The sequence below is a fragment of the Barbus barbus genome, assembly GCF_936440315.1.
Source record: "Barbus barbus genome assembly, chromosome: 10".
In the NCBI taxonomy this organism is placed as follows: Eukaryota; Metazoa; Chordata; class Actinopteri; order Cypriniformes; family Cyprinidae; genus Barbus; species Barbus barbus.
The window spans coordinates 19,094,812-19,108,403 of NC_136738.1; the positions used below are offsets into that span (position 1 = coordinate 19,094,812).

At 35.6% G+C, this 13,592-nt stretch overlaps 1 protein-coding gene across 1 annotated transcript in view; it reads left to right on the forward strand.

Moving 5' to 3' along the window:
- The first annotated feature begins 3,713 nt into the window (after window positions 1-3,713).
- neb (nebulin) overlaps window positions 3,714-13,592 on the forward strand; it is a 63,218-nt gene continuing 53,339 nt past the window's right edge. The window contains exons 1-20 of the mRNA XM_079427086.1: window positions 3,714-3,791; window positions 4,495-4,608; window positions 4,917-4,979; window positions 7,663-7,725; window positions 8,641-8,757; window positions 9,175-9,282; window positions 9,444-9,548; window positions 9,661-9,765; window positions 9,861-9,965; window positions 10,055-10,159; window positions 10,354-10,458; window positions 10,602-10,709; window positions 11,270-11,386; window positions 11,862-11,963; window positions 12,043-12,150; window positions 12,248-12,352; window positions 12,460-12,558; window positions 13,025-13,129; window positions 13,217-13,324; window positions 13,426-13,539. Of these exons, the coding sequence (XP_079283212.1) occupies window positions 4,938-4,979; window positions 7,663-7,725; window positions 8,641-8,757; window positions 9,175-9,282; window positions 9,444-9,548; window positions 9,661-9,765; window positions 9,861-9,965; window positions 10,055-10,159; window positions 10,354-10,458; window positions 10,602-10,709; window positions 11,270-11,386; window positions 11,862-11,963; window positions 12,043-12,150; window positions 12,248-12,352; window positions 12,460-12,558; window positions 13,025-13,129; window positions 13,217-13,324; window positions 13,426-13,539 (1,821 nt within the window). The 5' untranslated portion in view covers window positions 3,714-3,791; window positions 4,495-4,608; window positions 4,917-4,937. The remainder of the gene's footprint in view (window positions 3,792-4,494; window positions 4,609-4,916; window positions 4,980-7,662; window positions 7,726-8,640; window positions 8,758-9,174; window positions 9,283-9,443; window positions 9,549-9,660; window positions 9,766-9,860; window positions 9,966-10,054; window positions 10,160-10,353; window positions 10,459-10,601; window positions 10,710-11,269; window positions 11,387-11,861; window positions 11,964-12,042; window positions 12,151-12,247; window positions 12,353-12,459; window positions 12,559-13,024; window positions 13,130-13,216; window positions 13,325-13,425; window positions 13,540-13,592) is intronic.

Below are 13,592 nucleotides of genomic sequence, written 5' to 3' on the forward strand. Positions count from 1 at the left end.
ACAGTTAATAATATTTTAAGTTTAATTTTATGAGTCATGGTAAACAGGTTTTCTCTAGCACAGTATCTGCGTCTGTGTACCACAGTGTTTTGTTTTTCAGAGTGAGAGATGTGGTTTTATATAAATGAGGAGTCATCCAAGGTGTTTTAATACTCATCCTCAGCTGTTCAGACCCCCCTACTTGTTTTTTCCAATGACTAAGCTTCAAAGCCTCACGCCTGAAGAATTGTTCATAGGCACAGTAGTACATGCTTTTACCTGCACCTAGTATCGCTTTCCATCCTGTTAGTATGTACACTGTAAAAAGTGGTAACCTGTCATTGTTACCTTAAAGAACAATTAGACTTTAGTTTTGGGACCAATTCTCACTATTGACTAACTATTAACTACAACGTTTGCCTCAATAAACTCCTAATTTACTGCTTATTAATCGGGTAATAAGGTAGTTGTTCCGTTAAGGCATGCGCTGGGATTAAAGTATCTAAAAGACATTAAAATGTGCTTTATAAGTTCTAATAATCAGCCAATATGCAAGCTAATAAGCAAATAGTTGATATGAGAACTATTTGATCCCTAAACTAAAGTATTACCTAGCTATTTTTATCTTATCTTTGTTGGTATAAACTGATGAATTTTGGTTGATTCAGTGCTGCTCTCTATCTCTCTATCTCTCTATCTATCTATCTATCTATCTATCTATCTATCTATCTATCTATCTATCTATCTATCTATCTATCTATCTCTCTCTCTCTCTATCTATCTATCTCTCTATCTCTCTATCTCTATCTCTATCTCTCTCTCTATATATATATATATATATATATACACACATATTTATTTATAAATGTATGTGTGTGTGTGTATATATATATATAACCAGTTAATTTAGATGTTACCATTTTTTTCAGTGTAGTGATAAGTCCAATCTTTGATATTATCAAGATATGATCTCAACTAATATGAAGACTGATACTTCTCTCCATATATTTTCTTTTTCATATTTTTTAGTTTTATTATTAATGCTAATCTCAGTTAGGCAAATTGCATCATCATTTGAATTTTCATATCTTAAAATATGTAACAAGTTTAAAATATCAGCCATTGACCTATGAAGCTAATTTTAATTAAATTTTCACCGTGTTTGCCCATTTTGATCTATTATTCATTTGCAATCAAAGAATCTATAGAATTAACATATCCGCATATTGCCTGTTAGTCTGTAACTGTGTTATTTTAGTTTTAATGTTATTTTCTTCTTCTTTGATCATTAAGATAATATTATAGCTTATATTCATTTTTTCATCAAGTTTTTATTTCTTTGTTTATTCTTTTCATTTTACTTTTAGTTTTTTTTTTGTCATTTTCTTTTGTATTTGTCATTAGTTTGGGGTTTTTAATATATTAATATATTTTATTAATTTTGTTTGTTGTTGTTTTTTAACTTCAAATAAATGAAAATGAGAAATGTTACAACTATCTGAAATAAAATAAGGTTTTTATATTTACATTTTATATTAACCCTGGTCTGTGAAACCCTTGGCATCTGTTAATGCTGTTATGCCACATACATAAAATACATTGTGAAAATTTAGCAAATTGGTTAAAAATGTTTTTAAACGTATTTTCAAAAATTTATTTTCGTTTTAAATGATAGTCCAAAGGTGAGCTTTTTTGTCAAATGTAATGTGTAAATGATTTTTATTGTGCAGTTTAATGTGCTCTGTATATAAACAAGTGCATTTGAACATTGATGTGATCAGTGTCAATGCTAGTTATTACAGAGATGAGCGTTGAGCTGGTCCATCACAGTTTAGAGTAGCTACTGATATGAGGACAGTGGGAAACACTGAGCTGACGCACAGTCACAGCTGCCTCTGTCATTCAGCTCAGTCACGATGGAGATGTGGAGAACTGCAGGACTTTTGAGTGGGAATGGCTGGAAGAATAATTGTATATATCACGTGACTGGAGGCGTATCAGAGCAGTGTATTATTCAAACTGTTCCTGAGACGCAATGAAATAAGGAAACAGGCCGATGGCTTCTGTGGCTGAACATCATTATACCCCCCCCCCCCCCCCCCCCCCCCACTCCCTTACTGCCATTCAGGATGCTTTAAAAATAGTGTCAGCTGTATTTTTGAGCGTCCCTGAATAGTTTTAATACTGTAACATGCTCATCAGGATTAGATTAGACACCAAAGAGCACAGAAGGGTGAGACAGCTGCTGTCTGTCTGTCTGCCGAAGCACTTGCTAAAAAAACATTTTTTAAATGAATCACACTTTACATTATCTTAAAGGAGTGTTGTGAATTATACAATGTTTAAGGGCTTTTAAAGGAACTAAAATAATAGCCTTTTAAAAGTAATTAGATTTTCGGGAGCAGCAAAAGGTCCTGCATAAACAGAGTACTTATCTTGCTTTATCATATTTTATCAAACTGATCCTAATGGAAAGTGCGAGAGCACTTGGGTTTTCTAAATAGGGCCTTTGTAGCCTTTTAATCAGTACTTTCATAAGTCTTTCAAAAATAGTCTGCCCATATTTTACTAATATTATGGACATAAATTGTGTTTCCCTGCAGCAGAGAGTCAGAATCTGCATGCGAAGAGCTGTTTCATCGCTGACAAACGATAAGTGATTTTTTTTTTTGCAACTTTTGTTGGAATGGATTGTTGGGAAATACTAATTTTGCCCAGCGCTCTTGTTGTTTTCTATCGTTTAAGTATTCCCTAAAAATGTGAAAATCCACTGAGTCAACCGTCCGTACTAATCAAAATTGGTCAAAAGAAAGATTAATTTGTGAATCTGGCATCGATAGTTCTGATTCTGAGCAGCTAATAGAAAATATATATTATACAATTGCTGAAATATTTTCAAGGAAAACGATTGTCAGGTCTGTACCTGATCTCAATTATCAGACAAGGCTGGGGCTCGTGCTCTAACTTGTAATTTAACTTTTAATGTGATTAAAATGTTTACTTATAAAAATAAAAAGACCCCCTAAAATTCCCACTCTGGTGTTAACAAAAACTAAACAAGTCAACTGCGAGGAACTGTGTGAGAATTCTTTACCAAATAGCATGTAGCCTATTACAAACGTGTTTGGTCAAGAATACAGTCAAAGAACACTAAGGTACAGTCAAGAAGAAAATGTAGAGGCGATATGTGAAGATTTGTATTGCACTGAACTAGATGGAATGTACACATGCATTGAGTATAGTGCCTATAGATAGAACAGTGACTGAGAATCAAATCATTCTTATCCTTAGTTACTCTAGATGTTTGTAATTGGGTGAACAAGTCAACAGTTTCTTTCCCTCTTGCCCCCAGCCTTGACCTGATTTCAGCCTCTGGGCTCCATGTACACTTGGATGCAAACCAGTAACCTCAAGAACTTTCTCTGGCCATCTTCACAGAAAAAAATAAAAAATTTTGCCCTAGGATCTCTACTACTTCTGATACTGATACATACCTCCACAGAACTCCATCTTGGTGAATGCAACATCCCTGCATTCTTTCGTTCAAAGAAACCAGGTATTTTACAGTGTTTTCCCTTCTTTTCCTCATAGTTGTATTACTGATGATTTGCTGAACAGGTGCAGTTTTCTGAAGGGTCGCTAATATATATTTAGCTTTTGAAACCTGAGAATACTGCCCACTGATTGGTTGATAGGAGCACATGATAACCGAAGTGCCGTTGCAGCTGTGAGCTGTTGCCCAGCGTTTCTCTGGAGGGAAGAGTTGGGGAGGCTCTGGCAGCTTGGGAAACGTTTTAACTTTAAAGTCACCGGTAAGCAAAGGAAAAACCACAAAATCAAACCTCACACTAGATTTCACTCTCCAGCACTCTTTGCATGACCTGCTCAGTTGGATTGACCATCTTCTACAGCCTGTTGGTAGATGGAAGTGATGCTCAGGGCGATGCTGGTCCTTAAACCACGGCCTGATAAGAATCGTTTGACTTTATCGGCCATCATAGCAGGAGCAACCAATTTACCAATTACTCAAAGCTGGAACTTATTCCTGGACTTTGTTTTTCCTGGAAGACTATTTGAAGCACCTCACCTCATGGACATGAGTTTGTAAAAGTCCCATCTGCATTCCTTTCAATCTTTCTGATGAAAATGCATTGAAAACCACCATTTTATGTAATTTTCTAGGAGTTGGGTCCTAAAAAGGGTAGTTAGTGGTCAGACCTAAATTTAACCTGCAGCCTCAGAAGGCATTGGAGCTCCGCTAGCTAAACAAAGCCAGCCAATCAGCCCACAGCATTGGCTTACATGACAAATAGCTGGAGCGATTCAGAGCAGCTGTCGCAAGGTTTCAGCCAGGAGGTGCATCGTTTTGGGGGTCTTAGGTGTCAAACCCTCTGACCTACCAAGGCCTACAGAAACATTTCGGCACAAAATTAGATCTTTTGCTTTTGTAGATCCACCCACACTAAAGCATCAGCTCAGTCAGAGAAAAACTGACGTGTTTTTGTCTTTGTTTAGGTTTGCAGGAATACTTAAAGAGGAATAGCAGATTGGGACACCAGTGGATGGAAAGCGAACACCTTTCTTTACTGTAGGGTTGCTGAAATTCTACTGTAACCTTCTATAGTAAAGGTACGTCAGCTTCTACACTTTTTAGTTTGGTTCTTTAAGTTTAACATTAAAATTGACAGATTATTATATTAGTGTATTGTGAACGTTATGAGTGTCCTTCAAGTCCTGGTGAAATTGAATTCCTATAGTCAGGGTCACTTTAACTTCCTATGCTTTATTTGCATTAAAAAAATATTCAAAAACAGCTGTTTATATCTCACTGTCTGCAACAGAAATTTGTTTAATGCTGTTAGTATTTCGTTACATATGTACTATACGGATTAGCCTTGCTACTGTCTGACCATTTTTAATTTGCTTGTGACAAATAGGCTCACTAAATCTGTTTGAAGATGGCATCAGAAGAAGAGTATGAAGAAGAGATTGTGGAGGAGGTAAGATACAGATTTGATACATTGCAATCCATATTTTATCATCTGTATAGTGGTCGTCCCCTCATTCAATGAAAGAATGACAATAATGTTGCTCAGATTTAATTTGCTTAGCCCCTTGAATAGCTTATATAGGCTTTTTAACTTTATGCCCCATCGTTCTCAGTCCTATAGGTATAGTGTCAAACCCTATGAATAGTGATCTATGATACCTCCACCGTCAGCAGTTCAGTAGGAGCTGCCATGTCGTATATGATTAGCATTGGATCCCATTTCAAATGACCTCTTCCTTGGAGGCTCTAGTGCAGTAAATTCCATTCAATGCATGCTTTATTCCCAGTTATCAATGTATCTATGTAGTCTTTTCAATAGGTGCAATTCATTTCATACATTAACAAGATATCAATTACATGGCAAACTATCATTCACGTGACAGTTATGTAATGACCCCTGCAGCAGTTTGTCATAATCTGATAATAAGATCTTATTCTGAACATGCTAATTTAATGTTTTCCTGATCACACCAAACAAGCCTGAATGGAAATAACCATTGTTAGATATAATACTCTCAATTTTTATACTAACAGTGGGATTATGTTCTGTTCAGAGCAACTAAATCGACTGCAAGCTTCATTACGAGCTGAAATTATTAAGAAATTATCAAAGCAAATGTAGACAATTTAAGCCCAAATGAGCGTAATTCTGCATATATTCCATGATTTGTGGTATTTTGAAGAAATACGACAAGATTTAACCACAGCTCCTCTTGAAGCTTCCAGCTGTTTTGTTTTTGTCATGTTATTCACTGAAACACTGTCTGTATGAATTGTAAATGTGTCTGTCTGAGTGTTCAATGGAAGAGTGAAAGCAGAAGGTTTATACTTTAATTCAGTATTTCCAAGAGAAATAGTTAAAGTAGACCTTGTATACTTTCATGTCCATTTCTTTTGTCGATATCTTATAGGGGTTTACCAAATATTGCATTAACCTGACTTCTCATTAATTAGGTATTATTATTTTTTTAACTTTTCGAACAAATGCTTATGGATTCCCCTTTAACATATCCAGGAAATGGAAATTCGCCATCTTGCATTTTAAGAAGATGGGAATCAGAACAGAATATTTTGGAATATATACGATCTGATTTCACTATTACTTTCATCTACACTTAGATTAGGACTTGAAAGCTCATCAGCGTTAATTAAGATGGCTTCTTTCAATGGATCTGTGGAAAGCAGAGATTCACAATTTGTACTTTAGTATTTTGCTGATTTTTCAAATACAGTTGTTGGGAAATAAAAAAAATTTAGAAGGTTTTTTTTTAAATAATTATTTATAGGTTATTTAGAAATAATGTAGCACTAATAAAAAGTAGATCTATCTCAAATTTAGGCAGTTTTTTATATATATATATATATATATATATATATAAAATTTTTTATATGCTTTTCTCCCCATTAATGGAAAAGCAGCCTTCAGCTTTGGCTGAGTTGTTCTTTCCAGAGATACAAATATAGAAGTGGACATCTATGGCAGATTCTCAGAGAGGCAAATGAGACGAGCTGTGCTGTAAATTACACTCCACTTGCTGTTAACGTCATGCTGTTAAAATGCTTTGGGGGGAGGACCTGTGGAAAAAAACATCTGTAAGTGCTGGAGAGAGAGATTTTGATTTACAGCATATTTGATTTGAATATTCACCATTTTCCATCTCCTGAATCCTGTATGTTATATGAAAAAGCATATACAAATCACAGGATCTTAAAACCTAGGTGTATATGTATTTCTGCTGTCCACTGGTCCAAATAAAGAAGCCTTTAGCTCCTGTAAATTCATAGATTTGCAGTGATTTTTCCTGTTCTGGTTTCACACTATTTGAAGCCTTCTGTGAAGGCCTTTGTGATATGGCATCCAATTACAGTTTGAGAGATTCTGTCATGATATCTGACTAAATACCAGTAGGAATAGTTTATTCTCTGGACAGTTCGGGAATCACGTGTATGGCTGAATCTGATACACTGCTTTCAGACAAGTGTTTGTGTTGGAATTTGTTCTCTGACCTGCTGTTTCTATTTACTACCATGACAATAACATTAGCTGCAAATAATAATAGTGGTGAGGTCATTAGGGTGCTAAAATGTTCTTAGCACCAGCCAGTCATTTGGCTCTGTCAGTCATAGTCAGCGGTCTGCTGGGAAAACAACCGCATTACTAGATTTTTATTCCCTAAACAGCCACTGAGATTTTTATGAGCAACAACATGTTTGTAGATCAATATAGGCTAATTTTGTTTAGGAAGACCAGTATTAGTCACAAGTATCATTACAGATTATTTTTAGATTTTACTGACCCCAAACTACTAAACAGGTGAGGAAAAAAACAAGATACCATGGCCACGAATTAAGATTAATATTAAACATTTATATATTTAGTAACAGAATAATGTCTATGCAAAGTTGTTTTGCTTTAGCTTCAGAGGTCTTTAGTACACAGGTGCAAATTTACTTTTGGTATGTTAAGCTTAAAATGTTAGTTGTTTGGGCATGCGAGCATTTCTGTTCACGATGGGTGTTTTAAACAGTCTATGCCAACCAGAGCAGGAAAAAGTCACTTTCCTAGATAGTAGTGTTTCCCTAAAGTGTGTGATCATCATTTTGAAAGCCCAGAGTTTTTCCTATATTTATAGTACTACTATGAGGAGGGTCCAACAGTCACCACCGCGACCACCTCAATGTCTCATGGTGTTGAGGTAAATGATCTACCCTGGTAAAATGGATCTGCGTCCCTTCTACATGCCATGGGGGCTATTCCATATTCTTTTTATATACTAGCTTAGCTTTTAATAGTAAGATCTGTTTAAATGGTACACAATTTAAAGAGTGGATTATTAAACAAATTCCTTGTTTAACAATTCATGAGTCAGTGAAAATAGAATAATATGTCCAGAGTAAGTTCTTTAAGTTGTGAGAGTAGCACATTACCAAAAAATAGCCCCCATGATTCAGAGCCATGCAAATGCCACAGTGCTAGTGATGACAGTGAGGGTGTGTTAATAGAGCTATCTGTATGTGTGTTAATGTGATGTTGACTTTAGTTTGTGTTTGTCTATGCTGTAATATTATGTGGGAAATTAATGCTTAATGCCATTGGTTTGTCTGTCCCAAAAGTGCATTTTCTGTAGTTTTTCAGCATGTTTTTTTTTATATATATAAATGTTAATAGAATAACTGTCTATCCAATACAACTGTACTAACCTGTTAGTGAAATATCAAGTTTTCAGAATTATTTATAACCTTTTCACTCATTTGTCATATAAAAAGTAAAATACTAATTTGCATGGTAAACAAATGAATTGAAGTTTGCGGAGGACTTTGAAGGTAGGTGTAGGAAAATTGGATTGAATCTTTATCTCATCCATTTTCTGTTTTGGTGTAAATCAATATAGGCTAGATTAAATTGTACAGAATCATGCTGCTTGATTTCTTGTAATATTAGAAAATTTGGTGTTTTGGTCCTCCATAACTGTCTCCATAACATAAAGTGATGTGACGTTCCTTAAAACGGTTTGGCATTCATTGATGAAATTCTGAAAATCTGAAAGATGTTAGAGATGGTTTGCTGAACCATGTGCATCTGTCTTAAATGTTAATTGCTGTATTTTAAGCTTGGACCTGGTGGTCTTCCCAAACGCACGGTTAGGAAGAAGGTGAAGGTGGACACCTCCAAGTTCATGACTCCTTACCTGGCACACAGCCAGAAGATGCTTGACCAGTACAGCCATGTAAGCGAATAACAAAGAAAATATTTTGTGCTATTAATCTGTAAGACTGCTGTTTTGTTCTTATTTAATTGAAATTAATTAGACCAACACTGTTAATGATGCCAAATGATGCTCATAACTGTGAATTGAACTATTAAAGTGAGACAAGAGAAACAATTTCTCATAAAAATGCATGTTACCAGACACAGTTTGAGAACCATTGGAACAGAAACAGATATTAGATAGAATTCAAGTCTGTAGGGGTTTGCTAGATTCACACGATCATTCAGAAGTTTGGATCCAGTGACTTTTTAAGAAATTAATACTTTTATTCAGCTAGAGTGCATTAAATTAATCAAAAGTGACAAAACTTAACTATCTTACCTGTCTGATCTTGCCTACTCTATAATGCAAACTGAATTTGTATGTTTTTCGTAGAATAAATACAGGGAGGAATATGAAAAATCAAAGGGGCAGCCCTATGCCATTTCGGCTGACACACCTGAGATGATTCGCATCAAGAAGGCCCAGGAGCAGCTCAGTGAGGTATGTACCCTCGATGGATCATTTTCAATCTGTTAGAATATAGTTTGGAAGAGCTTTGTCGCGTGGGGCGTTTCAACTGATGATTTTTTTTAAACTTCTTAGTCTAGAAATGTGCAGATATTGTACATTTTTACTGATCATGAAAATTTTTGGTAACCCAGGTGAAATACCGTATGGAAGGACTGAAGGCCAAAACCACCAGCCTTTATGATGGTGAGGCTCGTGAGATTGCTCACGTGAAGCACGTCTCTGAGCTCATCAGCAAAGTAAGTGCTGTGCTTGTGTCGCAACAGTGACCACCCAACTAGTGTAATCCTGATTCCTTTCCTTGTGTTTTTTATTGTCATAACATAAGTTCTTTACATTTGTCTTTTCTAGGTTCTGTACAGGCAAAAATGGGATGAGACTAAGGATAAGTACTTGCTTCCTCCTGATGCCCCTGAGTTGGTTCTTGCTGTGAAGAATGCAGCAAATTACAGCAAGGTAGATCTCTGATTCCTGTCTTAAGCACTAAAGTGATATTTATACTGTCATTACTGGCTGATTCACCCTCTACGATGATTGAATATCCCCATCAGAAACTGTACACAGAGGCATGGGATGAGGATAAAACCATGTACTATCCATACAGTGACAGCCCAGAGCTGCGCAGGGTGGCCAAGGCCCAAGAAGTCCTCAGTGATGTGAGTAAACTTGATATTTTACTGAGTAACTTAAAAAAAAAAGGTAAAACATTTATCATTAAATTGTGTTATGTTCTCAAAATTCGCAGATTGTTTACAAGAAGGGCCATGATGAGCGCAAGGCAAAGTACACATGTCTGGCTGATCCCCCAGAGGTTGAACTGGCCAGGAAAAACTTTGCCAATCGTAGTAATGTAAGACTTCCCTGATTTTTGTACCTTCTGAATCAATTGTTAATCAGGTGTTAATATAGGGTCCTTTTTAGTTTCCATGTATCAGACTAATAGCAGTTGAGTGGTTTATTCTACAGTATTGCATTTAAATATCTTCTGTCCCTGCAAAATTGATTGCACACGCAATGTAAGAACATTTCTTTAATTCTTCACAGCTTAAATATCATGAGGATTACAACAAGAACGTCAAGGGCAAATGGTGTGAAACCCCTTACTTTGATATCGCTGTTGCTAAAATGGTTATGGACAACATCAGCGACGTAAGTGCAAGAAATCCATGCTTTCCAAAACATATTCTGATAGAATATTTAAAATAAATGCATTTATCGAAGTAAAACATACATATTATTAATATAAAACATTCTTAATAATAAACTCATATAAAACTTTGATTTCTTTCCAGAAAAAATATACGGCTGAATTTGAAGATTCGAAAGACCAAATTTATTTTATGCAAACAGACACACCAACATACGCTTCCAATAAAAAGGCTCGTGAAGCTGCGAGTACGGTAAGTTTTGGGAATTTGGAGTCTGTAAATCGGATACTACATGAAAATCTGGGGGGTTTTTTCATTTAAACTTGGACATAAGCAGAATGTTTTTATTTTTTAGAAAATGTGTGAAATGTAAAAATCAAACTAGCTTTAAAACATTGTCATTCGTGCATTGCCTCCAAATTAAAAATAGAAGTGAAGTAGTACTTACCGATAGTCATACTTTTTTAGACATCTTTTCTCATTGTATGGAAACAATCTTCCCGTGATGACTCTTTAAACAGATCATGAGTCAGTCCAGAGATTCACATGTCTGATCTGGTTATCTCTTTTGATCCCTGCTTACTAATTTCTCATTGCCTGCATCACAAGTGAGGACATGAAGCAACAGGATTAGATCCAGTGTATTTTTATGCACAGTAGCTATGAAAGAAACCAGGGTTGAGAATCAAAACAGAGACCAATTTTATATACCGGACTTGTTGAAAAAAAAAGAAAAAACGTGACAAGAATACATGACTCATATCAGACTCCACCATTTGTCATTTATTATATGCATTTTTCCACCTCAACAGGTCAAATATAAGAAGGACTATGAGAAGACAAAAGCAACGTCCGATTACAACGTTCTCCCTGCTACAGAGAACCCCCTTCTCAGACAGCTGAGATATGCAGGCACCATCTTGAGTGATGTATGTTAATCCAGATCTTACTCAGTAAAGTGGTCTGCTTTGACAGGAAATGTTTATGGTCTAAGAGATTTTCACTAAGGTTGTTCATAATAAATATTGCCACGAAGCAGCTGAATTCAGTTATCTAAGGAAATACAAATACTAACAACATTGATAAAAACAAACCTGAAACAATGAGTTCTTGTCTAAAATCTAAAACAGATTTTTATCAGTGCTTGGTGTTTTAGTGTTAATGAGTAAATGATGTTGTGGATTATAGCTTTATTATTCAGTTAGTGTGAATATGTAGCTAATTTAAAATGATCAGCTGTTTGGCACATACATTAAACCAAAATGATCCTAAAGAGTTCAAAATGAGTATTACAAAGCATTTTCTCTCATCATTTTAATTTAAACAAATCTTTCTCAAAATGAACCAAGTTTATCTCAAATTGTTGACTTACTGCTGACATGCCTTTTGTTTTGCCTTTTCTAGAAAGTATATAAAGCTAATTATGAGAAATCACGGGGATTCAGCATCAATTACTGCGACACTCCCAAATTCAAGATGGACAGTGTATTGAAGAAGTTCAATGATGTGAGTGATGATTTCATAATTTGTTACAAATAACTGATATATCCGCATTTCTCAAGTTTATATTGTTCTCTTTTCTCAGGTCCGTTATAAAGAAAAGTATGAAAATGAAGTGAAGGGTCATTATGTTGGTAGCTATGAAGATGTATTTACAGTTCACTGCCAGAAGGTGGAAGAAATGAAGAAAGATGTAAGTTACCCTAATGTACATATGCGTATATTTCCATCTTCTTGATTTAAAAAAATGTATTTGTGTATTCACAATTGCTTTCATTGTCTTTTAAAAGCAAATCTACAAAGCTGATTATGAGGACATGAAGGCCAGGTGTTTCTTCCCTCAAACTGTTACACCTGAATATGAAGCCAGTAAGAAGCTTCAACAATGTCAAGATGTAAGTACATAAATATATATGTATATATATATACTGTATATATACCTACTTTAATGGGTTGGGTACAGAACCTGACATTAGGTGATTTTTGTGTGTGTGTTTTGCAGAAAGTTTATCGTCAACATCCAGACAAGGTGAAGTTCACACAGGTGACAGACTCACCTGTTCTAGTGCAAGCTGCCATCAACGCCAAACAGCTGAGTGATGTACGTACAAAGCTTTCATTATTATGACTAATTGAAACCAAGTTTACCAGGTGGTTCATGGACCTTGTCAAATGTTGCCCTAGAAAAATCCCAGCATTCATTATTAGAGCATAGTTGTCATCTCAGTCCCGCTGACAATAGAATGAATCCCTAGACATATTATTAGAGCTGTTGTCTGTGCCATTTCAAGTGGTAGGTCACAGGCAATCAAAGCCTAATAAACAACTAAAGCCAATCCTTTTGGGACTGAGGAGCCATCTAGTGGTGTTCATCAAGCTCATCCTGCTTCACTGACCACCACAATCATGGAGCACTAGGAAAACTGAGAAATGTATTGGGGCAATGTGACTTTACATACTGTAATTGTGTATGAACATGATATGTCAGATTACATTTTTACTAGCCATTATAATTATACATTTGATGTAGAATATATTATCATTGACACTTTTTCTTCTTTTTACAGCTCAACTACAAGGAAAAGTATGAGAAGGAGAAGTTTAAGTGTTACCTTCCTCCTGATTACCCTTTCTTCATTCAGTCTAGAGTTAACGCGTATAACCTTAGTGATGTAAGTTCATTCCATCTTCATTCATAGCAGTGAATTTGACTGAACCCTGATCATAATGCATTACTTTCTCAAATTTCATGTTCACAGACTTGTTACAAGTTTGATTGGGAAAAAACAAAAGCAAAGAAATTTGAGGTGAAAGGGGATGCAATTTCGATCCTTGCAGCCCGTGCTCACACTAACATCGCCAGCGATGTAAGTAAATGGGATATTTGGGTCATTTGAATAACAGTGTGTAACAAAACAATGAAACATATTTCAGGTAATTGTGACACTAATATGGTCTTTAATTTTAGGTGAAATACAAGAAGGAATATGAGAAGAACAGAGGACAGATGATCGGGGCCCTCAGCATCAAGGATGACCCTAAGATCATGCATTCAGTACATGTTGCTAAGATCCAAAGCGAGGTACGGTTCATCTAGTGCATTACTGATAACTTGTATACCCAACCCTGAAGTTT